Genomic DNA, 15911 nt, shown 5'->3' on the forward strand with positions numbered 1-15911 from the left:
AAAAAAAAGAAGAAAAAAAAAAGCCAAGATTTTTGCACAAGCGGAAGATGCAATTACAGGTCATCTAGTAGTTTAAATGCATATGTGGCCCTGTGATAATCCAAAAGAAATACACTAGATTTTAGAATCACTAATATTTGTAATGTTTTTGAAAGAAGGCCCTTATGCTCACCAAGGCTCAAGTCAGATTATCTAACAGTAGTATTCAGGTAAGATATGCTACCTAGACATTGAATAAAGTGATCAAATGTAAAATAACACTAAAATAATCCTTGTATAAACCCTTATTAAAGCTAGTAAAGTTATTCAGTCAACTGAAGCGAGTGATTTTCTCTTTTTCTTTGTTGTTTGAAATAACTGTAAGGACTACTGTCACTTCAATCGTGTAAGAGGTATCATATCAAAAACTGTTCACAGAAAGGGTGAAAAATGGTCAAGAAAAATTTTAATTATCACTTTTTTAGTGCGAAAAACCTTGACTTACATTATGGACTTGAGGGAAACAATGTTATATAAAAAAAGCTAGATGTAGAAGATGGTTAAAAAAAAGTAATGCCTGCTTAAAGGGATACTCCACCAGTTCCCTTTCGTTGTCACTCCGAGTTCCGTCGGATGACGACGAATGGGGGTTTCGCTTAGAAGCCAATCAACTTCAAATACTTCAAAACGAGCCAATGGCAAAGAAATGCCATGGGTCTGCGGAATTTGCATAGCGTAACTCCGCCTCACCTCGTGAGTATATAAGGAGAACGCTGGCAGCAAACCGGCATGTTTTCGCTTTGGAGCCAAGTTAATCCTTCGTTCCACAAGCCATTCCTGAAATTGTCAGTTCTTCAAACGAGCAAGATTCTCTGGTGTTGGTGTGACGGCGATCTTCGGCGAGCGCGCACTTCCTGCTTATCTGTCTGTGGTTCGACAGCGAGTGTGTTTCTCCCCGAGCGCTTCAACACAATCAGGTTTCTTTTTCTCACAAAAGAGCTTGCACGTGGCACGTCTTTTTAAAGATGCCTCGCCCGTGCACTTCTGGTTGCGGTAGGCTGGTTGACGACTCTGATGGGCACGGGTGCTGCATAGTGTGTTTGGGCATTGATCACGCTAGAGCAGCACTCGTGGATGACTCATGTTCTCTCTGTGGGAACATGACCATCGCAGCATTACGGTCAAGACTCGGTGATCTCGCAAGAGTGAGGGTCCCCTCATCCACACCCCGATCTACTGACTCTAGAAATAGAGCTAGTACTTCGGCTGGTGGCCAGGGTGATCTGAGGGTGACGGTTTGGAACCAAGCGCCGACTATCAGTCCGTGCCCAGCCGCACCCTCTCCAATGCTGCAACCCGTGAGTGTTCAGGGGATTCCGGCGAGATCATCTTCGGGTGTCCCGCGGGTTTCCTTTGGCGCTCCAGAGGAAGATGCCATGTCTATTGCAGCATCACAAGGTGGGTCTGAGTCTGCTGGAAGTGAAGACTCATCACAGCTGCCGCCTTCGGGTGTGACTACAGTTGTGCCAGAGTCAGATCCAGAGATGACGGCCATGCTGTCTCGAGCCGCCGCGAGCATCGGGTTAGAGTGGAACCCTCCGCCCTGCCCCGAGCGCTCGCGGCTGGATGATTGGTATTTGGGTCAGGCTGCGGATCCCCGTCCCCGTCAGGCCCCGATACCTTTCTTCCCGGACGTGCATGATGAAATCTCGAAGTCCTGGAAGACTCCCATGTCTTCCCGCGACCGCTCGATGATTTCATCCGCCTTTCCTCCCCTCGATGAGGCCGCTGCCCGTGGGTACACTGGGCTTCCCCCGGTCGAACGCTCTGTTGCGATGCAACTGTGTCCTCAGAGCGCTTCGTCTCGTGGTGAGCCAAAGCACCCATCCAAAGCCTGTAGGTACTCGTCTACGTTAGTGGCGAAGTCCTACAGAGCTGCGGGACAGGCAGCCACCTCTTTGCATGCCATGGCCATTCTGCAGGTCTACCAGGCCCAGATGCTCAGGGACATGCACGAGGGTAGGACAGACCCAGGGCTCTTCAATGAGCTGCGCGCCGCCACCGACCTTGCTCTCCGAGCGACGAAGGTGACCGCACGCTCCCTGGGTTTGGTGATGTCCACAGCCGTGGTCCAGGAGAGACATCTATGGCTCAATCTTGCCGATATGAAGGATGCCGAGCGGTCCCGGCTGCTCGACACCCCCATATCGCAAGATGGCCTTTTCGGCGGTGCAGTCGAGGACTTTGCCCAACAGTTCTCGACTGCGCAGAAACAGACTGAGGCTATCAAGCCACCCGGGCCCGGTCGCGGAGGAAGTCGCAAGAAGGCGCCCCAGCCCTCTCCAGCCCCGCCCCCCGCTAAACGCCGGGCCAAGCGGCGCTCCTGAGACGGGCTGCTCAGGGATGACGTGTTTTTCTCAGGAGGTGGTTGCAGGACCACTCCTTCCCCCGGTGGAGGGCCGGGGGAGAATCTTTTGTTCTCCACTCCCCGCTGCTCACCCACGGGTGGGCAGTACCCTAATGTGGTTAAAGAAAGAAATAACACGTTCATCCCTGAGCACACAGAGTTCTTGGACGACACGGTGCGCCGCCCCCGGGCCGTGCACCCCTCGTCCTCCTCTGTCCCAGAGTCGGATGACAGTGCGTGCCGTCCCCGGACCGCACCACTCTCATCCCCCTCTGTCGCCAGACCCCTGGCAGAGCAGACCCCCGTGGAACGTTCGTCCTTCCCTGGTCTCCTCTGTCAGGGCGCGGTTCATGACTGCACCCCCACATCGGGCCGCTATGCCGTCCACGTCTGGGTCAGTCATACCGCCTCGCTGCCCCACCGACGGGAAGTCTGTGGTTCGCATGACCCCGCTGGTTCAGTCCCTGGGAGCCTGGCTAGAGCTTCCCAACCTGTCCCGCTGGATCGCACGAACGATCAGGCTCGGCTACGCGATTCAGTTCGCGCGGTCTCCTCCCCGCTTCAGGGGAGTCCGCTCCACTTTGGTCGGTGGCAATGCCCCTATCATGAGAGCGGAGGTTGCTACCCTGCTGGCGAAGGGTGCGATCGAGACTGTCCCTCCAGCCGAAATGAAGACCGGCTTCTACAGCCCGTATTTCATTGTCCCGAAGAAAACCGGTGGGTTACGGCCAATCCTGGACCTGCGCGTTCTGAACCGCTCCCTTCACAGGCTGCCGTTCAAGATGCTCACCGCCAAACGCGTTTTCGAATGTGTGCGGCACCAGGATTGGTTTGCAGCGATCGACCTGAAGGACGCCTACTTTCATGTCTCCATTCTCCCTCGACACAGACCGTTCCTTCGGTTTGCTTTCGAGGGTCAGGCATATCAGTACGCAGTTCTCCCATTCGGGCTAGCCCTGTCCCCTCGCGTCTTTACGAAGGTCGTCGAGGCAGCCCTTGTTCCCCTCCGGGAACACGGGGTTCGCATTCTGAACTATCTCGACGACTGGCTGATTCTAGCTCACTCTCGAGATCAGCTTTGCGAACACAGGGATTTGGTACTCCGCCATGTAGCCCGTTTGGGCCTTCGGGTCAACTGGGAGAAGAGCAAACTTTGCCCCGCGCAGAGGATCTCTTTTCTCGGTATGGAGATCGACTCGGTCGCCATGTCCGCGCAGCTTACGAGCGAGCGCGCGCAGTCACTGCTGACTTGCCTGAGACAGTTCGAGGGCAAGAGTGCGGTTCCACTGAAACTTTTTCAGAGGCTCCTGGGGCATATGGCATCTGCAGCCGCGGCAACGCCGCTCGGATTGCTTCATATGAGACCGCTTCAGCTTTGGCTTCGCGACCGAGTCCCGAGGTGGGCATGGCAACACGGCACGCTCCGAGTACCAGTTACTCCGACCTGCCGTCAGACCTTCACCCCGTGGGGGAACCTCAGTTTTCTACGGGCAGGAGTGCCTCTGGAACGAGCTTCCCGGCATGTTGTTGTAACGACAGATGCCTCCACCACGGGCTGGGGTGCCATGTGCAATGGACGTGCTGCCGCGGGCTCCTGGACAGGACCCCACCGCTTATGGCACATCAATTGCCTCGAGTTGCTGGCTGTACAGCTCGCCCTGCGCCGCTTCAGAGCCGTGCTCTCGGGCCAGCATGTACTAGTCCGATCAGACAATACCGCGACCGTAGCGTACATCAACCGTCAAGGTGGTCTGCGCTCCCGCCGTATGTCGCAACTCGCCCGCCACCTCCTCTTATGGAGTCAGAAGCATCTGAGGTCGCTTCGAGCCATTTTCATCCCTGGAGCCCTGAACTGTGCAGCCGACGAGCTGTCACGGCTTCAGCCCCTCCCCGGAGATTGGCGACTCCATCCCCAGACGGTTCAGCTGATTTGGGACCAGTTCGGGGACGCACAGATAGATCTGTTTGCCTCTCACGACTCGACCCATTGCGCCCAGTATTATTCCCTGACCGAGGGCACGCTCGGCACGGATGCTCTGGCGCACAGCTGGCCGCGGGGCCGCAAATATGCGTTTCCCCCAGTGAGCCTTCTTGCGCAACTCCTGCGCAAGGTCAGGGAGGACGAGGAGCAGGTCACTCTGGTCGCGCCGTACTGGCCCACCCGGACCTGGTTCTCCGAACTTGTACTCCTCGCGACAGCACCTCCTTGGCCCATACCTCTGAGGAAGGACCTACTTTCTCAGGGACGGGGCACCCTATGGCACCCTCGTCCCGATCTTTGGAACCTCCACGTGTGGCTCCTGGACGGGACGAGGCAGGTTTGAGTACCCTGCCACCAGCGGTGGCGGCTACCATCACTTCCGCTAGAGCGTCGTCCACGAGACACCTCTATGCGTTGAAGTGGAACCTCTTCGTCAACTGGTGCTCTTCTCACCGAGAAGACCCCCGGAGATGTTCGATCAACGTCGTGCTTTCCTTCCTTCAAGAGGGGTTGGAGCGAAGGCTGTCTCCCTCCACCCTCAAGGTCTATGTCGCCGCTATTGCCGCACAGCATGATCTTATAGAAGGTAAGTCGGTGGGGAAGCATGACCTGATCGTCAGGTTCCTGAGAGGAGCGAGGAGACTGAATCCTCCTCGCCCTCCTCTCGTACCCTCTTGGGACCTCGCAGTGGTCCTAACTGCCCTGCGTAGTGCTCCCTTTGAGCCTTTGCAGTCAGTCGAGCTAAACTTCCTATCTATGAAGACAGCGCTTCTGACTGCGTTGGCCTCCGTTAAGAGGGTGGGGGACCTGCACGCATTCTCCGTTGACGAAGCGTGCCTAGAATTCGGGCCGGGCTATTCTCACGTGATCCTGAGACCCCGGCTTGGATATGTGCCCAAGGTTCCTACCACTCCCTTCCGGGACCAGGTGGTGAACCTACAAGCGCTGCCCCCGGAGGAGGCAGACCCAGCCTTGGCACTGCTCTGTCCAGTACGTGCTCTTCGCATCTATGTAGACAGAACGCAGTGTTTCAGGACCTCAGACCAGCTCTTTGTCTGTTATGGTGGGAAGCTGAAGGGAAAGGCTCTCTCCAAGCAAAGGTTGTCTCACTGGATAGTGGACGCCATTGCTTTGGCATACCAGCAGCAAGGTCGACCGTGCCCCCTTGGTGTGACTGCCCACTCCACCCGGAGTGTGGCATCCTCTTGGGCTCTAGCGCATGGCGCCTCGCTAACAGACATCTGCAGAGCTGCAGGCTGGGCGACACCTAACACATTCGCCAGATTCTACAATCTCCGAGTGGAGCCAGTGTCCTCTCATGTACTCGCTTCAACCAGCTAGTACCGGACCCGCTCAGGTGTCTTCGCTTGCTCGCCACTCCACTCCACGGACTGGATACGTGCGATATTCTCCTCAGGTGAGCTTCTCCGAAAGCCCTGAGTTCCTCCAGCACTCCTGACGTCGGCGCCAGTGTCTCTTGCCTGCGCGTCGGCTAGGTGCCTCCCGTGTGCATGGTACCTCCCGGAGCTACCCCCACATGTGTATTCCCACTGTAAGCCTCTCTGAGCATGTGTCTTTCCCTTGGCAAGCCACCTTGCCACCCCTGGGGTTGAAATATTCCACCTGCGGCTGGACACCCCAGTGATTCCCCATATGCATCCCTCGGGTCATATGTGTATTCTTAAGTCCCCCCCTCTGGGTTGGCAGTAATTGCATACTTCCCTAAGATCTGGGATATGCTCCCCAGTGTACCTTGGTATTCCTGTGTTAAATAGGAGTCCTTCGTCCGTGCTAGTCTCACGACAGGGATCTCAGATTTACGCAGGGCACTGGAAGACAGCTGAGAAATGGCGTGATTAGACTGGTATCCCCATTCGTCGTCATCCGACGGAACTCGGAGTGACAACGAAAGGGAACGTCTCGGTTACGGATGTAACCCTCGTTCCCTGAGTAGGGAACGGAGACGTTCCGTCTTCCTGCCACTTCCGCTGTACCGCGGGGATCGCCTGAACTCAGGTTGGCTCCTCAGCGAAGAAACATGCCGGTTTGCTGCCAGCGTTCTCCTTATATACTCACGAGGTGAGGCGGAGTTACGCTATGCAAATTCCGCAGACCCATGGCATTTCTTTGCCATTGGCTCGTTTTGAAGTATTTGAAGTTGATTGGCTTCTAAGCGAAACCCCCATTCGTCGTCATCCGACGGAACGTCTCCGTTCCCTACTCAGGGAACGAGGGTTACATCCGTAACCGAGACGTTTTTCTTATTAAACTATGTTATTCCCTTAACTAAGACGAGTTGATACATACCTCTCTCGTCTCAGTGCGTGCACTATATCCCTCTGTATTGCCGCAAAACTATGTTAGCACTTAGCTTAGCCCATGCATTAAATATGGGCCAAGCAGAGAAGCGACCAAACACTTCCACGTTTTCCCTATGTAAACACAGTTACTCGAGTAGTGTAACTTGACCTGGGCTGGTGACACAAAATAAACCGTTGCGCTTTTCTAAGCGTTTAAAATTGATGACTATATTGTATGGCGGAATACCATAACAAGTGCTTTTGAGCACTTCGACTTGGCGCAATAATATCTTCACTCGTGAAAAGATTACCGGCTCCCGCTTCCTCTCCCCCTCCCTCCAATAGCATCCATAGACAGTAAAAGAAATGGACAGAGCGATCTCATTGGAACTCAGTTGAGACAGTTGAAGCCCACTTTTAGCGATTTTTGAGAACTTCCGTTCCTGACGCGCAGACTCAGACCGACTCAAACTAAGCTTGATGACGTGAGCAACCTGTCTGACAGACGTGAATCTTCTAGTAGCTGTGCGTGAAAATTGCCAACGTTAATCTTGCAGAGACGGGGAACTTGAGCAAAGAGTCCTTTATCGTGAGTGAGCAGGATTAAGTATTCCGTTGCTTTTATGGACTCATTATCTATGGGCTTCTCTCTTGATGGGACGTCCCCCCGATTGCCTGCGAGCTTCTCCTGCTGTCTGTACGGTAATTTCTGTACAGCGCGACAGAGAGTCGAGTGGTTATGACGCAATCGTTAGCCTATTTTTACTAAAACTGTTTCTACGGGGCCATAATGTAACATAGAAGGTAATGGAGCCATTTATACATTGTCGTGTTTCTTTAGAAATAAATAATGGACAAATGGAGTCTTTAAACGCCTCAGATGTAAAGTTATTCGCTGTCAAAGTGACGCCAAAATGAATGGTAGTCAATGGAAATGCTAACGCAAGTGAAGTTCTGCTACAAGATGGCGGCACCCGGCCGGCTTCAACTTCCGGTCGATGGATTACCCCCTTTGATAGCATCCAGCTGCTGACATTTCCGTCAATACTACCAACGTGACTTTTACTACCTGTGCTATTAGCAAACTGCAGATCATTTGCAATGGCCGACTTTGTAGATGATTATGACTTCTTTTAGAAGACCCAGAGCCATATCTGTTTGAACCCGAGTACACGGAGGAGGAATTAGCTCTTGTGGACCGTGAGAGGCAAGAAAGATATGATCCAGAACAGACCGGAGCTGGCGAAAGACCACGGGCTTTCTGTAAGTGATCTGAATATTGTTGGTGTAGCCTCATCCTTTAGGCGTGTTCCTGTGCAGGTATAGTCCTTCTTTGTGAAATGTTCGGAGCAAACACGCCACTTCTTCAGAGTCATCAATGGTGTTTTGGGATTCTTGTTCAAAGCAGCTAACCAAGCTCTCCGCTGTATGTGGTGTGTTGGAATTCGGTGAAAAATGACAGCACTATGTACATTCTCCTTATTTTCACAACCCTTTACGATGCACGCTTTAACCATTATTGTACACAAACTAGCTTCCAACAACCTGTTACTTCGTCAACTCCGCTCGAACTACTACTACCGGCGCATGTCACGTTGTATTGACGGAAATGTCAGAGGGAGGGGGAGAGGAAGCGGGAGCCGGTAAGAGGACTTTTCACGAGTGAAGATATTATTGCGCCAAGTCGAAGTGCTCAAAAGCAATTGTTATGGTATTCCGCCATACAATATAGTCATCAATTTTAAACGCTTAGAAAAGCGCAACGGTTTATTTTGTGTCACCAGCCCAGGTCAAGTTACACTACTCGAGTAACTGTGTTTACATAGGGAAAACGTGGAAGTGTTTGGTCGCTTCTCTGCTTGGCCCATATTTAATGCATGGGCTAAGCTAAGTGCTAACATAGTTTTGCGGCAATACAGAGCGATATAGTGCACGCACTGAGACGAGAGAGGTATGTATCAACTCGTCTTAGTTAAGGGAATAACATAGTTTAATAATAAAAACTGGTGGAGTATCCCTTTAAAACTAACACTTTTTTAAATATTATAAATTACATTTAGATTATAACTCACCTCTAGCACTTGCTGGACATCCAGTGTTGTGATAAAGCCTTTACTCTCCTTATCAAATTTGTAAAAGCGCTTCTTATACCTGTTATTCATAATAATCACAATATTAGGAGAAAGGGAGATGTAGGCTTTTGTATACACTTAAACACACACACACACACACACACACACATACACACACCTTGCCACCTCTTGGGCATTAAGTGAGATCTCTGAAGTCTTGCTGAGCTGCTCAGAGCGAGCTTTATAACCCATCTCCAGGTGCAGAAACTTCTGTGCTGCCTCCAGTTCTTCCTATAGACACACAAAACACAGTGCATAACTTAACTTTCCAAAGGATCAAATGGATAAACAAATGGATAAAATTGATTTTTAATACATTATTTATTTCCCCTGATTATTTCAGTCTGACCGTAACAGTTTGAGCGACACATGTTGTCACGGGTGGCTGTACAAAGCGCACGAAGACAAAGAAGATCAGCAAAAACAATTCAATAAATCTAACTGGCAAGGAAAACTCAGGAAACAGAATTACACAACCATGTAAATACTGACAAGACAGGACAAAGAACTGAAAAAAAAAAAAAAAAACAGGGAGTATATGTATATATATATACACACAGACTGAGGGTACATTTACACAACGATATGCTTAAAACGGAGAAGTTTTTCCTTTGAGTTTTTCGCGTACAGACGACACCATTGTCAAAATGATCCCCATTCACACGGATTCGGGAAAACGACTAAAAACGCTGTATTCCGCTGCCAGGCCATTAGATGGCGATGAAACACTATAGACTGAACACGTAATACGCATGTGCACGACGTCATCGTCTTCAGAGATTCACATTTTTGTTGTTTACATGGGGACGTTTTCAAAAACTTGCATTTTGAAACCCAAGTTTTACGTTTTTAGTTGGAAATGGTGTTGTGTAAACAGCCCCTAAGTAAGGGAACTAATGAGATAATTAACGAACACCAGGTGAACGTAATGAAACTGACACAGACTAGGAAACCAAGGCTGAATCCAAAATCGCCCCCTATACCCTCAAATAGGGCGTTATTTGACGGGACAGCCATTTGTAGTGGTGTCCGAAACCATAGTGGACGTTATTGAGTGCACTTATTCAATCCCATGCACTTTGCACTGCAATAACGTGTGTGCAACCGATGTACGCTCAACGGCTGTCCGCTCACTCCTTTTCATTCACTCCTTCAAGTGAACAGTAGTGGACTAACGTAGGGAATAGTGAAGGAGGGTTTAGATAAAGATTTCGGATTCAGCCCTAGACAGAGGAAAACAGAACTAAAACTGAACAGAGCATATTCCTGACACACGTCAGCACAGATTATTATGTGAACATGTTACAGTATAATGCATGCTTTGCAAATAGACTGTAATAGAAGGACGGATAAGTTAAAAACTATATAGACCATTTAATAGTAGACGTCACAGTTATGTCACTGCAGTTGTGTGCACTTACATTGCACTATGGTGGAGGAAAAATAATGGCAACAAGTGGAGGAAAATGAGTGAGATCCACATAATAAGGAAACAAATCTGTCTTGTTGTGCCTGAATCAAAAAAAAAAAAAGATAGTCTTCCTTTTTATGGAATACCATTTTTCAAAGATGCACTTTGAAGCTAAATGAAGATGTTTATGGTTGCAAGCATTAAACCTGTGATGAGTAGTCTAATATTAAAGCATGAATTTGATGTAAACTATAGATCTACATTATATTCACCTACTGTGTGCAGTTCATAGCGGGCATAACGTATTAAGCCTAAAGTTACAGCATCAAATATTTTAACCTATAACATTTTACATAGATTACATAAACCTGTACTATTTTTATCTCGCAAATTTGACTTCTTTTCTCGCAAATGCGAGTTAATATCTTGCAATTCTGACTCAATCAATCAATCAATCAATCAATCAATCAATCAATCAATCAATCAATCAATCAATCAATCAATCAAACATAAAGGGTGGAATATGAAATTATTCATATAAAAGTAAATTGCAGTTTTTTTATTTGCTTTTTTTCTATTTTTAATTAAGATTGAGAATGTTTGAGGCAGTAAAAATGATTCAAAATCAAATCCAGCCAAAATTCACAGCACTAATTGTTTTATACAGCTGAAACGCTGCAACATGAACGTTCCTGCAATGCACAGGCTGAAAACAGAGCTGCGATATACCTGCGCTGAATCCAGGCTCCCAGCAGAGCATTGTGTCGGTGTCCGTTCATGTGCGTGATGGGTGTGGAGCACCTGCATTGTGAGCAGATCTGAGCGCTGAACTCATGGGAACTGAACAGCATGATCGGTGCTATTATTAGTGCTTCTGTTTATCAGACAGGAAACCCATGATCAACGTGCAACAGCTTGAGTAACTCTATCACCTTTTTACAAACGCACTACACACACACTCCTGTGAGCACAGACGTAATAGCCATAGTCATCTAGAGGTGTTGTGCTTGGGCGTTCATTGTACAATTGAATTGTGTTCTTTTCCTGCAGTGGAGACTCCTAGTTAGAAAGACTATTTAAGAGTCACACTAACAATAGCTGAGGTCTATTATTAACTGTTACCTAAATTAACCTGGCTGAGACCTTTAGCTTTCGGTCAGGAAAAAAAGTTGTGTTCAGGGCGAGGGTAGCAGGTTTGTACAATCAATTTAGGAGATAAATTCCATACATCACTAAGTTCATACATACATCATTGACAAAACAAAATTTCAGATGAATTTGAATTGTGATTAGAATTACAGTCTTAATGTGAATTTAATGTGGATTCTGCTTTCATTTTCATTAAAAAAAATCCACATAAAAAAGCATGGTGAGCCTGCATTCGAAAAGAAATATAACATGATGTAAATGACATACTTTCTTTTTCTGCTCGGTCCACTGCAGTTCTTTGCCCATGATCTCAACGATACGTGGCAGAGCCTCGTCTGCAGCCTGAACGTTCAGAAAGCCCAGTCGTGTTCGACGAGCAATCACATCGATGGCTGTACATGCATACTCCTTTATAGCATACTGCACCTAAACCCAGACAGAAAGAGTCACTTTCATTCTAATTTATCTGCCGTTTTTAAAATCAAATTGAAGACTTTTAATTAATACCCTTGTTCAATACACAACAAACACATGTAATCTCAAAATGAATCTTGAATCTTAGATTCTAAGCAAATACGGAGATGTTTTATTCAATATATATGTGTATAAATGTTTTGAAGTTGATTTATGGTCTAACATATAAATACATACAAATGAGAGATAGATCCATATTGGATTTTGCTCATACAATAATAATTAGTTTAAAGGGGTCATCGGATGCCCATTTTCCACAAGTTGGTATAATTCTTTAGGGTCTTCATGTAAAGTTTGTAATATACTTTGGTTAAAATTCCTCAATGGTTGTGTAAAACAACACCCTTTTTACCTCCTCAAAAACAGCTCTGTTCACAGTGACCCGTTTCGGTGCATGTCTCTTTAAATGATAATGAGCAACTGCTCACCCCACCCCTCTCTTCCGTGGGGCATGTTGACACAAGGCACGCTATGGCAACCTGTGGAATGCACTCGCAGTCGCAATATATTGGCAATCATATTGGTATAGGCCAATAGTAGCATTTTAAAATTACTGGCTGAAAAGGGAAGCTGATAATAATAATATCTGAGTTAATAATGTTCCAATATGCTAATACGGGACAGTCAGTCAGTGGTCGTGGGCGGAGCATGAGCAATATGACATCATAATGCTCAGAAAATCCAAACGGCTTGATTATTGAGAGTGAATAGATTTTTTTCATTGTATGGTGGTTGTGTCCACACACTGCAAAGACACATTTATATGCAAACACCATATAAAAGTGAATTTTGCATCCGATGACCCCTTTAAAAAAAGACAATAAACAGATTATTGTGCCGATACTAGTAAAATGTATATATTGAAAGTGAAAAATAATGGTTGTTATTAGTCTTTTCTTTGGCCCACAGAGAAGCCACAGTAGTTTACATTGAACTAAATGCCAGATACATGCCAGTTCATTGTGTAACGAAAATTTCGATAATAGTCCAGAAAAAAAAGAAGAGTTTTATGCATAATGCAGTGCTTTTAATTATAAACAAGCCCGAAATACATTGGGACTCTTATTTTGAAATATCAGTATGTTACTACTCCCAGCTGCTCATTCAAAAAGATGAGGGAGATTAAATATGCACTCTTACAACCATCTACAACTTATTAATATATAAAGTATATATAAAGTAAACCTTAAAAGTAAACATTGTCATTATTCATCAAGAGTAGATCGATCTTAAGCGATTCCTTGGACTAAATGCAAACTGCTCTGAAACCACAAGCCAGTAGAACGTGGATATTTCATTAAAACATTGCCTTTAATGATCACATTAGACTGTATAGCGATTCCTGTTTTTTCCTCCAAATTTTTTATGTTCTTTTAAAATGGTAATTTTCTTAAAACATTCAAGATATTTAAAGCTGCAGTCCGCAGTTTTTCCTCTTTGTCGCCATCTCTGTTCGAAATCTGCAATTGCAGTCATTCGCGGAATTATCAACTTTATGTGGGTTGTGCCTCGGCATGGCACAGCGCGGATTAATCCAATGTTTTGAGGAGAATGTGCAGCTGTCAGTCGCCTCGCCGGGGTGGATACTGGCATTCAGAATCACAGATTCTACTTTTTGGAAGTATGACCAACATAAGAATTTTCACCCTAAATTGTCATCTGAACAAGTAAGTAACCTCCACTTTTGATCTTCTGACCAACTAAGGGGAAAAAAAGCATTGAGGTAAATCGCATTACCGGTAAATCTAACGATCGCTTATCATATCACGTCAAACCGTGCAAAATTATACTTTGTTCTCAAACTGTTAATGTTAACAACATCAGCATTGCGGGACTACATTTAAAGCCCTTCAGATATTTATTTTCTTATTATTTTTCTTAATTTTTTTATTTATTTATTTTGCATGGCCTGGTTGCAATCTCTTTTTCCAAACTCTCAGTCCAAAGTCTTTTGCATTTTACAACGGGTGAATCTCCAGTTGTCACTGGCGATTGTCGTTTGAACCTTTCTGGATCCGCCATCAAATTAATAAGTTTAATTATATCAAGTGCTGTGAGAAAAGGTTATAAATCTCCACCTCCAACATCCTCACACGCAACATAGCCTACTAGCCGAGACTTCTTCTTTATGTGTACAGATGTGACGTAATGATGCAAAGACATGCTCGAATCTCCCGCGGAAATCCACCAGTACCACTGGAATTAAAAACATTATGACAAGCTTACCGTTTTGAATAGAGCTACGGCAAGCAGATATTTTTGAACACTGGCTGGTTATGTACTTGCTCGAAAATGTATTTTGGATAATTTTTAACCCAAAAAAGTTACGGACTGCAGCTTAAAGACGTTTTATGACCTTAAAAATTTAAGGACTCGTGGGATTTAACTTTAGCATTTTTTTTTTTTTTTTTTTTTAAAGACAATCAGACTTCTATGTATTTTTATGTTGACTACATAATCAGCAAGATTTTTAAATGTGGATTTTTTTGGATTAACATAAAATTGCATTTAAATCTGAACGCTCGGATCCTCTTTAAATAAAAAAGCTTGTCTGAGAAAATGCCCAATGTCAATAGTTGCTTATGTAGAATTGTTCAGCAAATGGTGAACCAGAAGTAAATCTTTAAGTTAATTAGAGTTTCCGAGTGCTTACCTCACTCTCAATGTAGGGAAATTCAGAAACAAGGCGTTTCCCCAGAATGGGCCATCTCTTGCCTGTCACGTGGGCCATCTTAGCTACTTCAAACGCTCTTCCTCCGTAGGTGGCTGCCAAGTGCTGGGCAACCTGTGAGTTTAGAAAATACAAATGTTATTCCTTAGGGCTTTATTAACTGTAACCACTAGTAATAACTGGTGGTGGGAAATTTCACGAGTTACCTTACAGGAAACCCACTGTAACCATGGCTAGTCTAAGATTTTAAACATGTTAAGACCAAGCTGTAGAGATGTTTTCTTCATAGTTCTTCAACTAGCTTATGAACACCTATGCTTCGTTAAGCATTCTGACAAATAAACACGACCCCGTTTACATCGATTCGAACTCTTCTTTTATATCTCTCACCAAAGGTCAAGTGCTGTCAAAAATATCTGCATGCTGACCTTTTTAAATATGCTGGCAAAACAACATCCATGGTAGCGCTACGGCTCCATCAAGCTCTCGCGCTTCCAAACAAGGGTTTGCCAGACTTTCTCTTCCCCACAGGATCATGGGGGACTGAAGCGTTATAGAGCAGTTGAACCTGCTCCAAAGAGCTCTGACTGGCAGAATGCTAAGCAGTTAGGCTTCAAAACCCACCTCGTTTTCCAAGCCGTAGTCTTGAACCAAGCGAATGTACAGGGTGGGGGTCCAGTCCTTCCCACCCTCCAGCATCAGACCGACCGTCCTGCTGGGCCCGGCTGAGAGGTTATGAGCCTTTATGGCCGCATCAAGTGTCTCCTCAGCCATGGAACGATAGGTTGTCCACTTCCCACCTACAGTAGACAGAGTGTTATTACGAAATCTTTATACGACCTCAGTGGAACACTTGTCAATAACCTAATTGCCCGATTCCTCATTACAAAACAAGAGTTTGTGTATTTTTAAAATCTAAATTTAAAATATTCTGTATATAATTTAAGTGAGTACATTTTCTGTATATTATTTAAAGAGCATTAAAGCATTAAAAAGAGTGTTTAATGATCAGAACGTACACTACCGTTCAAACGTTTAGGGTCAGTAGGATTATTCAAAACTGACAGCAAAGACTTTTATATTGTTACAAAAAATCTACTACACATAAAGTGTTCTTTTGAAGTTTGCTATTCATCCTGAAAAAAAGTACCTTGGTTTTCATAAAAAATATTATTAAGCAACTCTTTTCAACATTGATAATAATAAGACATGTTTGAGCACCAAAATCAGCATATTAGAATGATTTCTGAAGGATCATGTGACACTAAAGACTGGAGTAATGATGCTGAACATTCAGCTTTGCCATCACAGGAATAAATTACATGTAAAAATAATAGTCAAATTGAAAATAGTTATTTTAAATTGTAATAATATTTAACAATATTACTCTTAAAAAAAAACAGCCTT

At 45.8% G+C, this 15911-nt stretch overlaps 2 protein-coding genes across 4 annotated transcripts in view; both read right to left on the minus strand.

Annotated features, from left to right (window-relative positions):
- cunh7orf57 (chromosome unknown C7orf57 homolog) overlaps positions 1-15911 on the minus strand; it is a 131435-nt gene that overhangs the window by 56155 nt on the left and 59369 nt on the right. The window lies entirely within an intron of this gene.
- gpd2 (glycerol-3-phosphate dehydrogenase 2 (mitochondrial)) overlaps positions 1-15911 on the minus strand; it is a 36492-nt gene that overhangs the window by 4091 nt on the left and 16490 nt on the right. For both annotated transcript variants that reach the window (XM_056266818.1, XM_056266817.1), the window contains 5 exons: positions 15129-15304; positions 14487-14618; positions 11627-11785; positions 8918-9030; positions 8740-8818 (listed from right to left, as the gene is read on the minus strand). In XM_056266818.1, coding sequence (XP_056122793.1) covers positions 8740-8818; positions 8918-9030; positions 11627-11785; positions 14487-14618; positions 15129-15304 — 659 coding nt within the window. The remainder of the gene's footprint in view (positions 1-8739; positions 8819-8917; positions 9031-11626; positions 11786-14486; positions 14619-15128; positions 15305-15911) is intronic.

Source organism: Rhinichthys klamathensis, unplaced genomic scaffold (assembly GCF_029890125.1).
Source record: "Rhinichthys klamathensis goyatoka isolate OS25496 unplaced genomic scaffold, OSU_Roscu_1.1 h1tg000254l_1, whole genome shotgun sequence".
NCBI lineage: Eukaryota > Metazoa > Chordata > Actinopteri > Cypriniformes > Leuciscidae > Rhinichthys > Rhinichthys klamathensis.